This window comes from Leptinotarsa decemlineata, unplaced genomic scaffold, assembly GCF_025532065.1.
Source record: "Leptinotarsa decemlineata unplaced genomic scaffold, Ldec_3_MD MMD2_tig00000591_RagTag_RagTag, whole genome shotgun sequence".
NCBI classification, from domain to species: Eukaryota; Metazoa; Arthropoda; class Insecta; order Coleoptera; family Chrysomelidae; genus Leptinotarsa; species Leptinotarsa decemlineata.
In genome coordinates this window covers 1,215,396-1,233,395 of record NW_027412552.1, presented here as the reverse complement: position 1 = coordinate 1,233,395, position 18,000 = coordinate 1,215,396, and the positions used below count along the sequence as shown (strand labels likewise).

Below are 18,000 nucleotides of genomic sequence, written 5' to 3'. Positions count from 1 at the left end.
TATTTGAATTAAATTATTTAAAAATATTTATGAAGCAACTGAAACACGCATCATTCTTTCTAAAAAAGAATTACCGAACGTACTTTTGGAGAAAAGTCAGCAGAAAGGCATGGCATTCCAGAAGTATAATTAACGATACCCAGTGCGCAAACTCCTGATTGTTTGATTTGTTTTTGTTGTACAAATGTATGCATTTGCATTTTATCATCTCACATTTTATTTACGCGTTGAGATCAATCAAGGACGAATATTTTCGTTCCGAAAATCGTCAGTAGCTAGCCAAAGATAGAGCAGTTAGTTGACAGTGCTAGTAAATTAATCAACTTTCAAATGATTTGTTATGTAAATTGAAAGTGCGCATTTGATCGATTTTAGATTGTGGTATCCTCTATTTGGCAAGTTCGTGAAAAAATTTTTAATAGTCATAATTCACCAATGATTCTAGGATGGTTTGATTGAATTTACAGAAAAATATGAGATTTTCAAAATTTGGACGAAAATACCCGGTCAACAACAAAACAACACCACGTGATCGAAGCATGGTATCGCCCAGAGGGGGGATAATCTTGTTTGGTTAAATTATAAGGGACTATAGCCTCTATTTTAGTTATATTCAAGAATGAGTCGTGGAGTTCATTACGAGGAAACTGTCACGTAGTCATATGCACTTTATTTGCAAAATATATGGTAAAACCTTAATTTCGAAATATCGCAAAAAATGTATTCAATAACAGTTTCTTGCAAACCGTAATTACATACATCTGTTTTCTGTATTGGTGAGTGCTGTGTAAATAGTTGCAAAGAACGTAATAAATTTTGATTTTTTTTGTTTAAATTTCTGTGATTTAATGACATGAGCCAGAGTCAGAGAGACACCATAATCCATTTAGTGGCAGGGGGGTATGTATTTACATTATTCCTATTTACTCACTAACTTGTAAACAATTATGTAACTACTGCGAAAGTACATGAACTTGGGAGTGAAAAATAAACAATTATTTGGCTCTCTATAATTAAGAGTTATTTTTACCATTCCATTTATATTTCGATTCTTGCATTGTTTACCTGTTATTTTCCTATCAAACTACTGGCAAAATTCAATAGATTGAAGTTTCAACGAGTTTTTAGTATTTGAGTTCATTGGATTCCTTAAATTCCCCAGAAAAATTTGTTTTTTCATAAAATGTTTGATAGAATCTCTCATTATATTGGTATGCTGACAAATCATTTATTTTATTTTTGTTGATAATGGGTGAACTTTACTCAAAATTGATTGTTTTTATTCTTTGAACTTGACAGTTTCATTTACATTTTCATAGTAATTCAAATGACAATTCATTATATAAAGTGAAGGGTTACAAATTATCTGATGATATTAATTAATTATAACCTTCCCTTCTCAAAGGCAAATTGAAACAATGTTGAAGAATGGAGATGAACATTTTACTTTACCAATTTTCCTTCCCTTTTAGGTTGTTAAAAAATAATAAGAATATATTTGATAGATAAAATTTTTATTTTTGTAATAGACATATGCTTCATTTGTAGAAATATAACTTCAACAACTCCATATTTGTTGAAGGACAACATGTATCAGATGAGCTAGCTGGTAACAAATAATTTGATGAAAATTTTAATTGTTCATTTGCTCTGAAAATTATTTACTTTTATAAAATGTATATTTTTGAATTTTTCAAATAATTGGTTCCCTTTATCAGTATCAGTTATCAGTAGTGTAATTGAGAATATATTGAATTATTTTTATCCCTATCCGATTAAGTGAACATTTCTTTTGTACATCTGTGTGAATGCAAGCAAAAGATTAGTGGTCAGCCACTTCCTTTCAGCTCGAAAACGTACTCTACTATTATATTTTGAGATGATATCTATATTGTTAGAAAATTTGTTTGAGTTATTAGAGGCTGGGGTTTCGAGTTTTCAGATATGAATGATTTCAGAATTTGGGTTCATAATAATAAATTTAATTATTAACCCATTTGTGGAAAATGTCACACATAACCTCAACATATTTACAGAAAAATTGTTATTCCACCTTAAGGTTGACTTGATTTAAGATATAAGTAATATTTTTTGTATGATTTTGAATAAACTGATTTGTAAAAATAGTTTGAATAAGGACTTGATTATTCTTGATATGGTGTTCTTGACAATAATGACCATGTGACTGGTTTGTGATTCATTTATTTAGCAGCAGATAACCTTGAATTTAGCACAAGACATTCATTCACATGGAATATATAAGTGGCAATTTCAAAAATAACGGAAATGCCTGTTGAACTTTCAGTGCAATTTTTTCTCGCTATAAATATTGTGTCACATAGAAACAAATTACTATAGGCTTTTGACACCTTAAAGACCAGATACACTTTGTTTCGAATATATATATTCGCATATAATTGAAATACTTCTAAAACTCCAGTTTATTCACATCCGATTTTTTAATTTCTATTTAGAACATGCTGTTTTTACTTTGTGAAATATTCAAAAAACACTTCATTGTGAGATTCTCACTAAACAGTTTTACAAAAACGCATTACGTGTTTCGCTATACAAGAACTTCTTCAGGCTTGATCTGAAATCTAAATATTCAAAGTTCCTTATTTTTTCTACCCAATTTATGTTGAACGTTTGTAGGTACCTGAGTTTGAGAATAAATCGATTAACATTAGAAATGAAGGTGTACAGAGCGGCCCAAATTGTACACTTTTAAAGGGACACCAACATTAATGAATTAATTGAAATTATGATGGATATTGAAAACAAAAATACTGCAGGCTACGATGACATTTCAATCAAAATAATACGAAACCTTCCTCCTAGTGCCCTAAATGTTCTGGTTTCACTGATAAATTTATCCTTTCAAACAGGCATATTCCCCTTTTTTTCAAAAATCTCTGTGGTCATTCCTCTGCATAAGGGCGGAGATTCTGATGATCCCTCTATATATATATATATATATATACTTGCACATTAAAAAGCATGAAAATGAGCTAATGAAAAACAATTACCACCATCAATATTGCACTAGAAATGCTTCAAATTTAATAACGACTCACAGAACATCCGCATTTGAAAAATCTCCAACTTATGCTGGGGTGAAAATATATAATAAACTCCCTAATCTAATGAAGGCCTGTAATACTCCCGAATTAAAAAAAATCACTGAAAGATTTCTTATTGGCTAAATCTTATTATACGTTACAAGAATATTTCGCTGATTGAGTTTTTTATGGAGATCTGTGTGTAAATAATCTTATCCTTTTATATTTTAATTTTACATTTTTACACTTGTACATCTATACGTTTTTGCATTTTTATTTATATATATATATATATATATATATATATATATATATATATATATATATATATATATATATATATATATATATATATATATATATATATATATATATATATATATATATATATATATATATATATATATATATATATATCTGTATTTTACGGTCCTATGTTTATATGTATTGAATGTATATTTACATGTTTGTTTGTTTACATATTTATAAGCATGAGTTGACATGTTCGATACCATGTAGTTGGTCATTGAATGAATAAATTTCTTTCTTTCTTCTTTCATTTTTTAATGCACAATGATTTGTCGCGATACTTTGTTTGCATGCATGTTAGGCGTACACATTCTCGAACCATCAGTCCACCTTTTCGTAACTGTGTCATGAGTGTCATACCAAGTTTCTTCCAAATAGAAAAATTGCCGTTGTTCTTGTCTATATTTAGTTATTTGTTCTAAGTATTTGTTACGCAATTCCACTATTCTTATGCTTTCCGTAACTGCTTGACGTTTTTTTATTATTTCAAATCTAAATCCTAGTTTCTTTATCCAATTCTGAATAGTTTTGTCACAGCAGCTCACGTTATGGCCGGAAGTATTAAATTTCTTCCTTATAATTTCAGTTGTAGGAATCTCATTGCTTTTGTAACAGTCATATATTGTTTTTTTCAAAGACTTTATTAGATGAACATCTAAAGGGTTTGGTAATCCCATATCACATCGCGTCTTGCGATTCATAAGGTTTGTTTTTGACTATTTTAGGTACAGTTGAGAAAGGAATTTTGGTCAAATCTGATGTTACTTGTGATAGTTTGTTTCCCTCGAAACCAAACTTGAGATGTAGATTCTTATATACATTGAAACATACTCACTTGTGTTTCAATATTCAAATGCATCCGAATCTTATTCACTGGTGTTTGAAGGTGTTTGACAATGTTTTGTGGTGTATTTCATCAGTTCTGACTTCTATTGTCTAAAATAATATAAATTGATTTGATAACCCTGAAAAAATCAAAGAGATTAACCGAAAATAACAATTTTATTAAACAAAAAACTGAAATTACAAAGAAATAACATACAAGCAACAACCAAACAAATAAAAATTGAAATAATAATAAAAACTGAAAAAATTTAAAATATTATTAACAAAAAATAAAAATTAATAAAAGATTTCAAACCAAGTTATGTCACAACGTTTCGACTGTTGGTATCCACAATCATCTTCCGGTGATGACTGGACTTATTCCTCCGAGATCTGACTATTTATAGGTCATTCGAGTGCTTTCACCTATCCCCTCTTTTCTCTTTCCGCTTCATTGGTTTTGGCGGGAGTTATTCGTTTTCCGCTTGATTAGAGGTTTCTCACTGGTATCTCTTTTTCCCATTGTTCACCAGCGCTATTGGAATCACTACACAGGAAAAAGTCTGCGTTGTTATCACACTCGTTATTACCATTAGTACTTGTCCAAGGACGCCACATTTTAAACAGATAACAACAATTTTAAGTAATCATAACTGCACCATTATCGAATTTCAACACTCAAATCGCGATCAGTTCCTGAACTGAACATTGAGACGACACAACGGCGGTATTCATCGCTACGTTCTATTGGTCACCGTAGTCCACGTGGACTAGTTGGCAGCCGCATTATTTCTCTGTATTGGCTTTTTTGGCCTTTGAGATGCCGATAGCTTTAACTATTCACAATACAGGTTACTTCGACTATACTTTCCTTGAATCTATTTATTACATTTTTGACCATCACCAAGGTCACTAATTGGCATTCTACTGTATGTTTTTAGCAAAGGAGTTTGGTTGGTTTGCTGACACTCATTTTTCAAATTATTGGATTCGGATCGGGCAATTTAACAGGCCCTTTGTCTCTAAAAACACCTGAACCGTTTGAACATATTCAATCATTGATATAATTTGTTTGTTGTATAATTATTATCGTTTTATTTCAAGTACCACTCGATGATTTGCAAACATAACTGGGTGCATCACTAGTTCTACATCACTTCAGATTGTGTATTTGATAACAGTAACTAAAAATTATATTGTGAGGTATTCTCCTTGAGCAGCGGGCAATAAATAATTTCCAAGTACCTATTCATTGCATAGGCGTACATAATTGAGACGATTGAAAAGTGAAAAATTAAATATTTATTTGAAACTTTCAATGTTGTATTATTTTATGAAACAAATCTCGAAAGACTATTCTAGTTGTTTTATAGTTGTACTAGCAGATCCGGCCACGCGTTGTTGTGGCTAAGGTTTCTGTTATATTACATTGTAATAAACTATTTAAGAGGAACGGTAGGAGAACATGAGTCACGGGGACCACCATGCCTTTTTACATAGATACCATTTGTAAAAAAATATGGCGACCTCCATGACAGATTTTCTACTATCGTAAGCCCTTAGTACAATGAAATTATTATTTACGAACGAACGGAAACGTTAAAGCTGGTATAAAAATCTACTGGATTGGGATTTGAAGGGGAAGGACTTTGAACATGATTGATTGAAATTTTCGTACAGTTGATATTGAGCAAAAATCAATACAAAAGAATTATTACTACTAGTATTTTGAAGAGGGCAAAATGTAATTTTATGAATTAATAAATATTTTTTGAGAAAAATTAAAATTAGTCTTATGTTTTGAACAGACAGCGTACATCTTCGATAAGAGCGTTTTATTCTGTGGAAGAGTTTCTGCAGAGTTGAAACATTTTTACATTTTTATTTTAAAGGTACATAAATGTCAATATCTAATTATTTTAAATGTGTTGTTAAATGTAAATTGAATCTGAACTTAACCACGTGTTACAACATATTATATACCGCTTTAACAGATCCTTATTATTATCTGTTCGTTTCAAGGAATAGGTAGTCGACAAAGCGGCCCAGAAACGAAATATTTTTGAATTCCATTAGTTCGGACTTCCATTGTCTAATATCATTCCTCTATGATTCGAAATCAAGTTACTTCACGAAGTGTCGATTGTTAGTCACCTCTTCCCTCTCTCCTCTCCGCTGTTTTAGCGGGAGGTGACCGTTTTCCGTTTGATTACATGTTTTCATATGTTGCGTATCTCTACGCTAGCTTGGCTGAATTCGTCGTCGGACAACAATTATGCAGCTTCTTTGAACTTTCCCTTGAACCAGTGTTCCTCCCTGTGGATGATCTCAGCTTGGCACCACTTGATGTTATGTTGATGAGTGAAGAAGATTAATCCGATTCAACTGATGATAACACATCATATTTTTTGCTTATACCTAGTATTTTCCTAATCAGCATACTTATTTATCATCATGTAAATATTTTATATTGAAATGTTACAACAATATTAAAAGACACCACAATTCTGGTAGGCAAAAAAAAATCTGTGGATCGTAAAAGTTAGAACGCTTGTTATATATAAAGCAAGCAATAATTCAAAACTTGATTATAGAGGCATTCAAATAAACTCTAGTGTAAACTAAATACCTGGGAATATTTCTAGACACACATCTTGAATGGGATTATCATATAAGATATGTGACCAGAGCACAAAACCATTCTATATAAATTCAAATACTTAAACACTTACTTACCCATCGAAAAAATCAAAGTAATCTACTTGGCTCTCGTAAAAAGTCAATTCCGCTACGGGAACCCATCACAATCGGTTAGAGAAAATACAGAGACGATTGTTGAAATGAATCCTACAGAAAAACCTCAGATATAATTCTAATAGCCTCTAAAAAGAAATGAAAATCATGGACATCAGGCAGGTATTCTACCTTTTGTGTGAATATGAGGTACTACTTTCAAAAACATAAAGCTGAGATTCTCAACCGTGAATACAAGACATGAAACCGTAACAAACACCCCCTTCCTCATGCTACAAAATCCAAACTCAAAGAGCATTATCTGGTTGAAATGAATTGAAAATTATCTTGTCTGCAGAGTTTACTATGTAAAATATGGTAACTCAATATCTTCCTCAGTCGCAGTTCCATCTGGTGCACCGCAGGGATCTCATTCAGAACCATTACTTTTTCAACCGATTTGTAAATGACTTGGATGGTGTTTTTCTCTAGTAGATAAGCAAGGTTGGTTCTAGCCCACTTCAAGGTCGTGCGTCGTTGGTAAGTATTTCAGAGAGATACTTTAGTGGGTGGAAGAGAGAAACGTGACGTAATCGATGCTGCACGACCTTGAAGTGGGCTAGGACCAAGCTTGCTCATCTACTCTCTCTATAGTGAATTTCTTCCGTTTGCTGATGATCTGAAGATATATTAAGTTATTCATGACTCATCTGATACCGAATTATTACAGTACGATTTATCTAACTTTGTACGCTGCAATTGAATATAGAGAAATGTCATGAATTTACTTTTTTCCGAAACAAAAATCCCATAAATAGTCCTTATAATATCAAGCAATCAGAACTGGAAACAACAAATACAATCAAAGATTTAGGAATCACTCTTGACCCAAAATGTTACTTATAGAGCACTAAAAATGTTAGGATCCACTCTTGGATCTGCAGAGGAATTACTTCTCTCGTCCTTGAAAATCATATATTGTTCAATTGTTAGATCAATAATCGAATACAACTTCACAATTTGGTGCCCTTCATATAATGTAGCTGTTGAAAGTTTTTAAGGTACTCTGCAAACAAACTGGGATATCATATTTGTGAATATAACTATAAAATTATTTTGGACATTCTTAACTTGAATACTCTGGCTCCTAGAAAATTAGAATCAGATCTTGAACTAATTCATAAAATAGGCAATGGTAGCATAAATTCCCCAGGAATTGTCCAACTTATAAACTTCAAATGTGAATCCAAAGAGAACAAGACTGTGGCTGCTCATCGTTTTGAGGTTCACCTCAGTACACCTCGACCTTACTGTTTAACTCTTCCATGTGGAAAACTGCGTTTATGTGGAATAGACTTCCTAAGAACGTTTTTACAAATGGATTTAATCACCAGTAATCCAAATCCAATGTGAATCACTACGTTTGCACAGGCACTGCTCTAAAAGCGCCTTAAGGATTTTTCTGTAGTGCTTGTGTTTTGTCCTTAAAAAAAGTATGGCCAGAATGAGTCTATAGGTAGAATTTTGAGACTTGCCAACACTTATAATGTGAATTTAGAGCTTTTCAATTCTTCTTTATAGTCAGTTGAAAAGACTGAAGAGATTGTGATTGATTGGCTTATTTTTACTTTTTTTTAATATTTTTTCCTTGCATCTTGTTGGCCGTTATATAGTACATATTGTTGATTATTTTGTAAAAATAGGCAATGCCGTTAATAAATAAATGAATAAAAAATAATGAAGAAAATATAATTGAAACTTTCTATGTTTTTTATCACTTTTATTTGTAACTAACGTTACTGCAGTTTCGTCCTGTAATGGCAGTTTCAATTCTCTTTTCTTCGTTATCATTTTCCTACCATTAATTTATTGAAAAAAAAATAATAAACTTTTATGACACCCTGCCTGAAGAAATAATTAACATATGCCATAAAAAGGATTTAAAGCTTTATAACTTCTATTTATTATATGCGAGCGCTTTCTATAGCTGGCTGTGCTGTCATCTTCAAGGCTCTACCAAACAAGATAAACACTAAAATAACACAAAAAATAAACAGCTATGAAAAGGAAGAAGATAAAAACCTAAACTGGGTGTACAGCATATAATGCTCAGACTGCAGCAAACTCTTTATCAGCCAAATAAAAAAAACTGATTCAAAGGTACGACGAGCACAAAAAAGCGCACATAAACCCAATAATATATAAATCAAACCTCGCAATACACGCCATACAAAATAAACAAACTTTCCCCCACCAGAGAACATAAAACTCATAAAACAAGTCAATAAAGGAAACCGTATGGACATCTGGGAAAACTAAACATCCATAAATTTAACAGTCATAATTCGCTTATCGAGGAACAAATACAAGTCGTTCCAATTTATTGCTAACAGTGGTGCCCGTCAAGGAAGCAATTTAGCACCTCTTTTATTCTCATTCTTCGTTAACGACTTAGAAAATAATCTCTCTAGTAATTTCTTACTCTTTGCAGATATATAAAAATATATATATATATATATATATATATATATATATATATATATATATATATTTATATACATATACATATATACATATACATACATACATATATACATACACACACTTTTTTCTGCTGTGAATAAAGTTATTATTATTATTATTATTTTTGTAACCATTCCGTAAACCCATGATTGTTTTTTAGAGTTGCTGGAACGACCGGTGCCATCATAACATGTCCCCTGGAAGTGGTGAAAACCCGACAGCAGTCTTCCAAGAGCGGATTCGTCGTAACCCGAGATCTGTCGAGCATTCCGGGCGAAAGTCCCCTGCCGAAAACTACTTGTCGAACAGTTCCGGATCAGAGGCGTAGGTTATGGACAAGTTGTCAATTCGGACGGCCTCAAGTTGTGGCTCTTTCAGGTTACTCTTCGTCGCCGGTCCACTCCCTGAGCATCGTTCAGTGTCTGAGGCATATCGTGCAGCATGAAGGTCCCATGGCTCTATTTAAAGGTACGGCAACAATAAAATAGCATTAAAGGCATAAACATTAAACTCGCACAAATAAAAAGTGTAGACTAGCATAAGTTACTGTAGTATGAGCTATAGTAACATTTTTCAATGGAGAAAGATTTGGACCATTTGAAAAATACCTTATATTTTATTTTACCTGAATTTAGGTGAAAACTAATTAAAAATTTCAACACTAATAACCAATTTTCACATAACAAAACCTATTCAGAAACGGAGAAGATGTCAATTTCATTTGGTCATTCAGTACATTTTGGGAATTCTATTGATTGATCTATTGATTTTTAAGCGTTCCAAAAGATTGGATTCCAAATCTTTCCCTTCGAAATGTTAATACTTCATAGCTGTCAGTAGATGGTTTGCAAATGTGAAATTGTGAAAAGTGAACATTCAAGATATATAATGTTATTTTATTCTTTGGTAAAAGGTTCTTTCCTTTTGTCCAATATAAAGTTTTGAGCAAGAACCACAAGTCAACAAGTTTTGTCTTCATTGTTTTCAATAATTCAGCTCAGATTATTATTCGTCTGGCAACCCATGTCCAAGTCTGTCCTTTTCAAGAAACGAGCCATGTTATTAGTGATTTCACGAAGATAAGCTGCCCAAAAAATAAGTGGAATTTTCATTATTCTCAAAAAATACTTATCTATTCATCAATATGTCCTCATCGTAGTAGTCCCCCTAAGATAAAATCCCCCGTGCCAGCTTTTTTTTCCAATCCCCGAAGCATGTCTGATATGCACTTTTTCATCTCCTCAATCATCGCAAAAAGCTGTCCTTTCATAGATCTCTTAACAAGCAATAACGAGTGAGCAGGTACATTATCATAATGCAAAACTGTTTTGCTTCTCGCAAACGGCGAGAAGCAAAACAGTTTTGCAAAACCTCAGATTCGTCACAGTTGCTACCGCTATCATCAAAGTGAATTATGATTGGTTCAATATTGTGTTCAATACGGTTGTCTACGTCCCACATTTTTTGCTCCTCTTTTAAAACATGCTGCATGCATTTCTTCCAGTCTTCTGCAGAAACAGTTCGAATAGCTTCTTGTAGGTGATGTTGCACGTCCACTAATTTAAATGTTCTGTTTTCTCGTGCCACATATCCTTTTACTTGCGCCCAGATTAATTCTATTGGGTTTAATTCGCAGTGGTATGGTGGTAACCTTAAAACTGTAATTCCACGACTTAACGCCATTTCATCCACTGCGAATTTTTTATATTTGTCAGTGGGTAATTTTGTTAGCTGAAGTAGTTCTGCCTTTAAACTATCTTTGTTATATTGGATGTTCTTATTAATTAAAAATTCTTGAATTGCTGCTTTTTTCCATGATTGTTTCGGTAATGGTTCTAAATGTCGACTATGGTATGGGGCATTGTTCATGACGATGACAGACCCAGGTTCCACAAGTTGAATGATGCCTTCAAACCATTTTTCAAACACCTCCGCAATCATCTCTTCATGATAGTCGCCTGTTTTCTTAGATTTAAATATTAATTCACCATTTGGTAAAAATCCACTGTCGCTTCCTATATGCATAACTATCAGACGACTACCTTTTCCAGATGGATGTTTTAACCCAACTGACAAACCTTCAATAAAGGCTTGTCGTGCACTTGTTATATTACCATCCTGCCATACTTTTTTGACCGTATGTCCTTGGTTAACCCATGTCTCGTCCATGAAGTACAATTTTTTTTGAGCTTCCGAAATTCGTCAATTTTTCTTAGATAGTTTCTTCTCCATGCTATTATTTCTTGACGTTCAATGAGAATGCTTTTCCTGTCAACTTTTCCGTACGTAAATTTCATTTCGTGTACAAGTTTCCTAAAAGTTTCTTTACCCATTTCTGGGACCAATTCATGATCGCTAAGTGCCTCCAGAACTGTTTGTAGTGTGGGCAGCTCATTTCTGAAAAAGAAACTGTGAATAGTTCTGCGTATACTGGTTTTGGCTTCTTCATCAACTGTGATCTTTTTTCGTCCGCTACTAGTTTTTGGCGTTTGTACGTCCCCATGAATTTGTGCTTCTCTTAGTATTTTGTAAATCGATGATTTTGGTACACCGGTATAACCAGAGCACATATCAACTAATTTATCTTTTGTAATAGTGGAACTTAATGATGTAGAAATGCCCGCTTGGTTATTCGGAGGTACACACGTAGAATTACGGCACATATGCACGAAGTCATCTTTTGGTGGCTGATGATCTCTTTCAAGACAGTGAAATACTCGCAGTACAATTTGTTTTTCTCTTACTGACCGAGACTCCGACCGTTTTACCTTTTTCGACGTGGAAGGCCCGACCATGTCTCCCATTTTTTGAGTAGTTTGAGAACGGTGTAGAAATATAATTATGTAACGCTTAAACACTTATTAGCACTATTATTTTCAGCAATTGTTACCACAACACGTCGATTGCTGACTAACTTAACTGTAAAACGTACAATTCACGCTGTATAATTCACAAACCAATGATACGCTCATGGCTGCAAGTATATTAGTGAGGACTGCAACGATGAGATGGAAGTTACGGTGACAAAGACAGAAATATCGTTGCGTACAGCGTTGCCACTAGTTGTAATAAATATCTAACACTATACAGAAAATAATGAATTTTAACTGATCAGTAATCAGGAAATGTATAAGTATTACTCATTACAAGCTCATTACTGATTTTTGTCATAAATAATACCTTTTAATCGTACTAGTATTGTGTATTATCTATAATTTGCCACAACCTACAACTCTACTGCTTACTATATTTTGATTCTGCTATAAACTGGTAACGTAAAATTTAGATATGACAACGCGCTTTACTCTCAATCATTATTGGTTTTACTATACCACTTCAATAGAATAAAAAGGACTAGTTCCAGACGCGAGAGAACAACCACGAATTCTTTCTCTCTCTCTATTTTAGATGCTCGTTGCTTCCTATCTTCAGGCGTATTTGACCAATGCTCCTCCTGTTACGTAACTGGATGTTACATAACAAAAGCGTCGGGGGACGAAGACTGTCTTGCAGCTTGCAAGCCTGTGTCCGGAATGAGGTCTACTGTGCTTGGATATAAAATTATCGTCTTCTTCATAAAATATTATTTGTGCATTATCATAATGCAAAACTGTTTTGCTTCTCGCAAACGGCGCATAACTTGAAGGATGATACTCCTTATTGACCGTACGACCATGTGGCAAGAACCCCTGGACTTTGGTTTCGATGTCATAACCATATTCGTCACCAGTTATGACCCTTTGAAGCAAATATGGATCGCCGTTCACGTCATTCAACAATTTCTGAGCGGTGTTCATGTGGCGGTGTTTTTAGTCAAAATTCAGCAATTTTGGGGTGTTCAGGGCGAGCATCGTCATTCACATCTCGACCATCTGTGAAAAGCTTGTACCACTTGTAAACATTTTTCTGACGCAGAGTGCAATCACCGTATGCCACTGTCAACATTGGAAATGTTTCTGAGCACTCAATCCCATTTTTCACACCAAATTTGAAGCAAATCATTTGATTTATTTTTTTCAATAGCAGAAAATCGTCGAACACGCAAAACACTTCTAACTTTTATGCCTCTCACCAACAAACTGAAATTTAAACTGCTGAAACTGTGAACATGTGTTCGAGACAAGTGTACCAACATGAAATAAAGCAATCGCTAATCAAATCTTTATTTGAGACCGCCTTAGCTGGGCGCAGAAGACAGGAGTGGAAACGCCCACAGCCAAGTCTGTCGAATTTGTCTGTTGTGAAGTGAGCATCGCGGGTTAACCGAGTGTATAGTCCGAGCAGAAATAAAGCGTAAACGGTACAATTTGAGTATTGTAACTTAACCAAGATGGAGTTTAAATCAAACCTGAATCGTAAAGTGCTAACAAGTCAAACGAGGGAAGTTATAGCCAATGTAATTTTTTATGCAACAAGAAGCGGCAGAAAATAAACCTATAAAGGACTTTAAAATAGGTCAAGAAAGAGCTGCTATGGCAACTGGCGTAAGTTTAAGCGGTATACAAAAAATTTCAAAAGAAATGAAATCGATTGAGAATGGAGAAGCCGCTGCTTTTTGTCACCAAATATAAAAAGAAAGAATGCCGCAGCTGAAACTAACTTAGAGGGTTTTGATAAAGGATTGCTTCGAAGATTTATTATTAATTATTATACTGTCGATAAAAAGGTTCCAAATCTTCGGCGCATACATCATAAATTTGAATCCGAAAATAACTTTGCTGGTTTCTACGAAAACTTGATAAAAGTTATGCATGACATGGGATTTCGTTGGAGGAAAACGAAAAATAATTGAAAATTATTAATGGAAAAGCCAGATATCGTTCAGTTAAGAACAAATTTTTTGCAAAGTATGAAAAAATTTCGAGAAGAAAAGCGACCCATAATTTTCATGGACGAAATCTATATTAATTCCTCGCATATTCACATAAAAACCTGGAATGACAACACTAGTGAAGGTTTACATAAACCATTATCAAAAGGGCAAAGACTAATAATAGTGAACGCTGGCAGTGAAAATGGTTTTGTGAAAAATGCTTATTTGAAATTTAGATCAAATACGAAGTCTGGTGATTATCATAATGAGATGAAATTCACGAATTATATAAAATGGCTACAGGAGATGCTTATTCCTAATTTACCACCAAAGAGTGTCTTAGTGATAGGCAGTGCTCCCTATCACAATGTGCAGGTAAATAAGACTCCTACTTTATGTAATAGAAAGATCGAAATGATGGAATGGCTAAGGCAACGAAATATACCTTTTACAGAAGATATGTTAAAAATTGATTTGTATAGTCTAATTAAAATTCATAAACCTCAATATAAAATGTATAAAATTGATGAAATTATGAGCGCTCACGGGCATACCGTTCTAAGGCTTCCTCCATACCACCATGATTTAAATTCTAGAGAGTTAGTGTGGGCGTCTTTAAAGCATTATGTTGCGCAAAGAAATGTGGCTTTTAGGTTAAAGACCGTGGAAAGATTATGCGATGAATTTTTTAGTACGTTTTCTGAAACGATGCGAGCATGCTCCAAGTTTTGAACGGTTTTTCATGGAAAAGAAACCAACATTAGATTTCATTATAGACGACATCATAATCAACTTGCAAGAAGATAGTGACACTGAACCAGATTACATCAGTTCAGACCTTAGCGAAGATTCATCCTCTGAAGATCGAGATAAAATATTTTTTTATTTAAGTTTTTGCGTTTTTTGCCATTTATAATTTTTTGCTTTGTATTGTTTTATTTGTAATTGTTACGTTCTTAGAAATTTTCCGCCGTTTTGCGTTTAAGTATAAAAAATGTACATAGTAGTAGTAGTAGTATTTATTAACCATATTGAATACTCTCAGTACAAATGGCAGGTCACAGAATAGGTATACTAACATAAATGAGTAAAATATATGTATGTAAAATATATAGATGTCAGGAAAAACAATTACAAACTTATAACAACAAATAGCTTCACAAATATATCTGTACATAAATATTTGCTAACACAAACCACTTGTAAACATTCAGTGCTCGAAAAATTCTTCCATAGTATAGAAGCAGTTTTCTAAAAGATATTTCTTTGTTTTGCTCTTGAAATTGTCATAGCTGCTAACGTCTTTAAGAAGCTTTGGCAGCTTGTTGTAAATTGATATACAGTTGATTTTTTTTAAGGTTGCTGTCCTATGCTTTGGTATATCAAGAATAAATGTTCTTGAAGAGTAATTATTATTTCTTCCCAATATGTTGAATTCAGCAAAGTTATTTTTCACAAATGTTACGCATTTTAGGATAAATATGGAATGGAATGGTAGAATACGGTGCTCTTTAAAAGTGGATCTACAGGATTCCCATGTTCCAAATTGAATATTAGTCTAATAAGTCTTTTTTGAGATATAAAAACTCTTTTGTACTCAGTTGATAGCCCCCATGTTGCAATATTATTTGATAAGTGGCTATATGCAAATGCATAGTATAGGTTCAGCAACCCATTCCTGTCTAAAATTGGTTTCATTTGAACAATTGCATAATATGCTTTATTGAGCTGTTTACAAAGTCTATATGAGAAGAGAAGCTGAGGTCAGAGTCTAGCCAAGTACCGAGTAGTTTGACACTATCACTAAGATTCATATTGCTATAAAGATTTTCAGGATTTTTTTCTTTATATGAAAATTTATATAAACCGTTTTGGGAAGGTCGTTAACAAACAGAAGAAAAACTAACGGTCTCAGTACTGATCCTTGAGGTAAGCCTAAAGAAACAGCACACCTCTCTGATAATCTATGTTCCATTTTAACAATTATACTTCTGTTCGTCAAATAAGATTCAAACCATTTCAAAATAGTGCCCATGATACCACGAAAACTGAGTTTTTCCAAGATGAAAGCAATGTTTAGGCAGTCAAAAGCCTTTGAGAAATCAAACATAAGTGATACTACATATCGTCCCTTGTCTAAAGAAGTATAAACAAAATTCATTAAATGGTACGTGGCTGATTCTATAGATTTACTCTTTCCGAAACCATGTTGAGATTGCGTTAACAGATTATTGTGCTCTACAAAATTTACTACTATATTGTACACACAGCGTTCAATGACTTTAGAAAATTCTGTTAGAAGTGATATTTGGCGATAATTATCACTTGTTTATCGTCTTTTTTGTGAACGGAAAACAAGAGAAACTTTCAATAAATTTGGGAATTCACCTTCAGCTAGTGATAAGTTGATTAAGCTTGTTAAAGGCGTGATAATATAAGCAAGCATAGTTTTCAATAGTTTTGGTGATATCTCGTCAATGTTTAAAAGTAAATTAAAAGCAACCTTCTAATTGAAAGCAAGTTTTATTCATTTATTCCAAACATTTCTTCGATTAATGGCATAACCATTATTCATAATTTTCTAACTCAGAAGAATACTAATCCCATAATTAAACAAGTTATCTTTATAGGCCTCATTTCCTGTCATGACCAAAATTATTTTGAATTTCATTTTTTATGCAATAGGAATTGAAACATTTGGTACCTTAGGCCCCCAAGCATTGGAGTTCATTCGTGAAATCGGCATTAGGATATCCAAAGAAACGAATGACCCAAGAGCTACCTCTTTCTTGATTCAAAAAATTAGCATTCTGATTCAAAGAGGAAATGCAGCTTCATGTTTAGGTACAATTCCTCAATCAAAAACCCTAAGTGAATTATCAATGTTTCCCATGAACAAAATATATCAGCATGTAGGTACAGACAGTGTAAGAACTGGAGTTGTTCAGTTTGGTGGAAGACTCGCAGCAAAACCGTCAAGCTTTGACAGAAAAGGAAGTGGAAACTCTAAATAAGGCTGAGTTTGGTCCTCTGGCTGAGCCCTCAAAAGAACTAATATCTAATTCAGAACCGCTACCTCTACCTTGTTACAGGGCGATGTCTATGTTTTGTAGAAGTGAGTATTTACATGGAGGCACAGCTATCCTTGTTCACGATTCTCTATTTGAGAACTTTACAATCAGAAGTATAGATAAATATAACCAACTCATTGAAGAAAAAGTTTTTGAATTTACAATGCTTCACATAATAACAATAAATACATTTTTGATTTGCTTATACAGAGCTCCTGCTTCGGATGTAAATGCTTTTCTACATAAATTAGAAGGTCTTCTTACGAAAGTACCTATTAATTCTCAGATCATACTGACGGGAGATTTGAATATTAACTTCGAGGATCAGAATAGTGCTGACACTCAGAGGCTTAATAACCTACTTATAAATTTTAATCTTGTGATGCATGTAAACGCGCCGACCAGAATTTCACAGTATTCTTCAACCTTAATAGATTACTTTTGCACTACTTTCGACGAAACTAAAATATTATGTAATGTAAATGCAAACAACTTATCTGACCATGAGACGATATATTGCACTGTACAAATTGATATTGAAGGAAAGAAAACAAAACAAAAAATTGGTCGAATATATAGCAGGGGTAACTTTCAAAAATTCAATACTTTTTGTGCAAATTTTGACTGGAATAATACCTTATCAGCAGCAGATCCATTCCAAAGT

The 18,000-nt window shown here is 33.3% G+C and overlaps 1 protein-coding gene across 2 annotated transcripts in view; it reads left to right on the top strand.

Moving 5' to 3' along the window:
- The first annotated feature begins 168 nt into the window (after positions 1 to 168).
- The window catches only part of Rim2 (Replication in mitochondria 2), a 29,519-nt gene continuing 11,687 nt past the window's right edge, over positions 169 to 18,000 (top strand). The window contains exons 1-3 of one of the 2 annotated variants that reach the window (XM_074174535.1): positions 169 to 900; positions 9,613 to 9,776; positions 9,831 to 9,920. In XM_074174535.1, coding sequence (XP_074030636.1) covers positions 854 to 900; positions 9,613 to 9,776; positions 9,831 to 9,920 — 301 coding nt within the window. In that variant the 5' untranslated portion in view covers positions 169 to 853. Of the gene's footprint in view, positions 901 to 9,612; positions 9,921 to 18,000 lie in introns of both variants that reach the window. The other variant, XM_074174534.1, reaches the window with a different exon arrangement.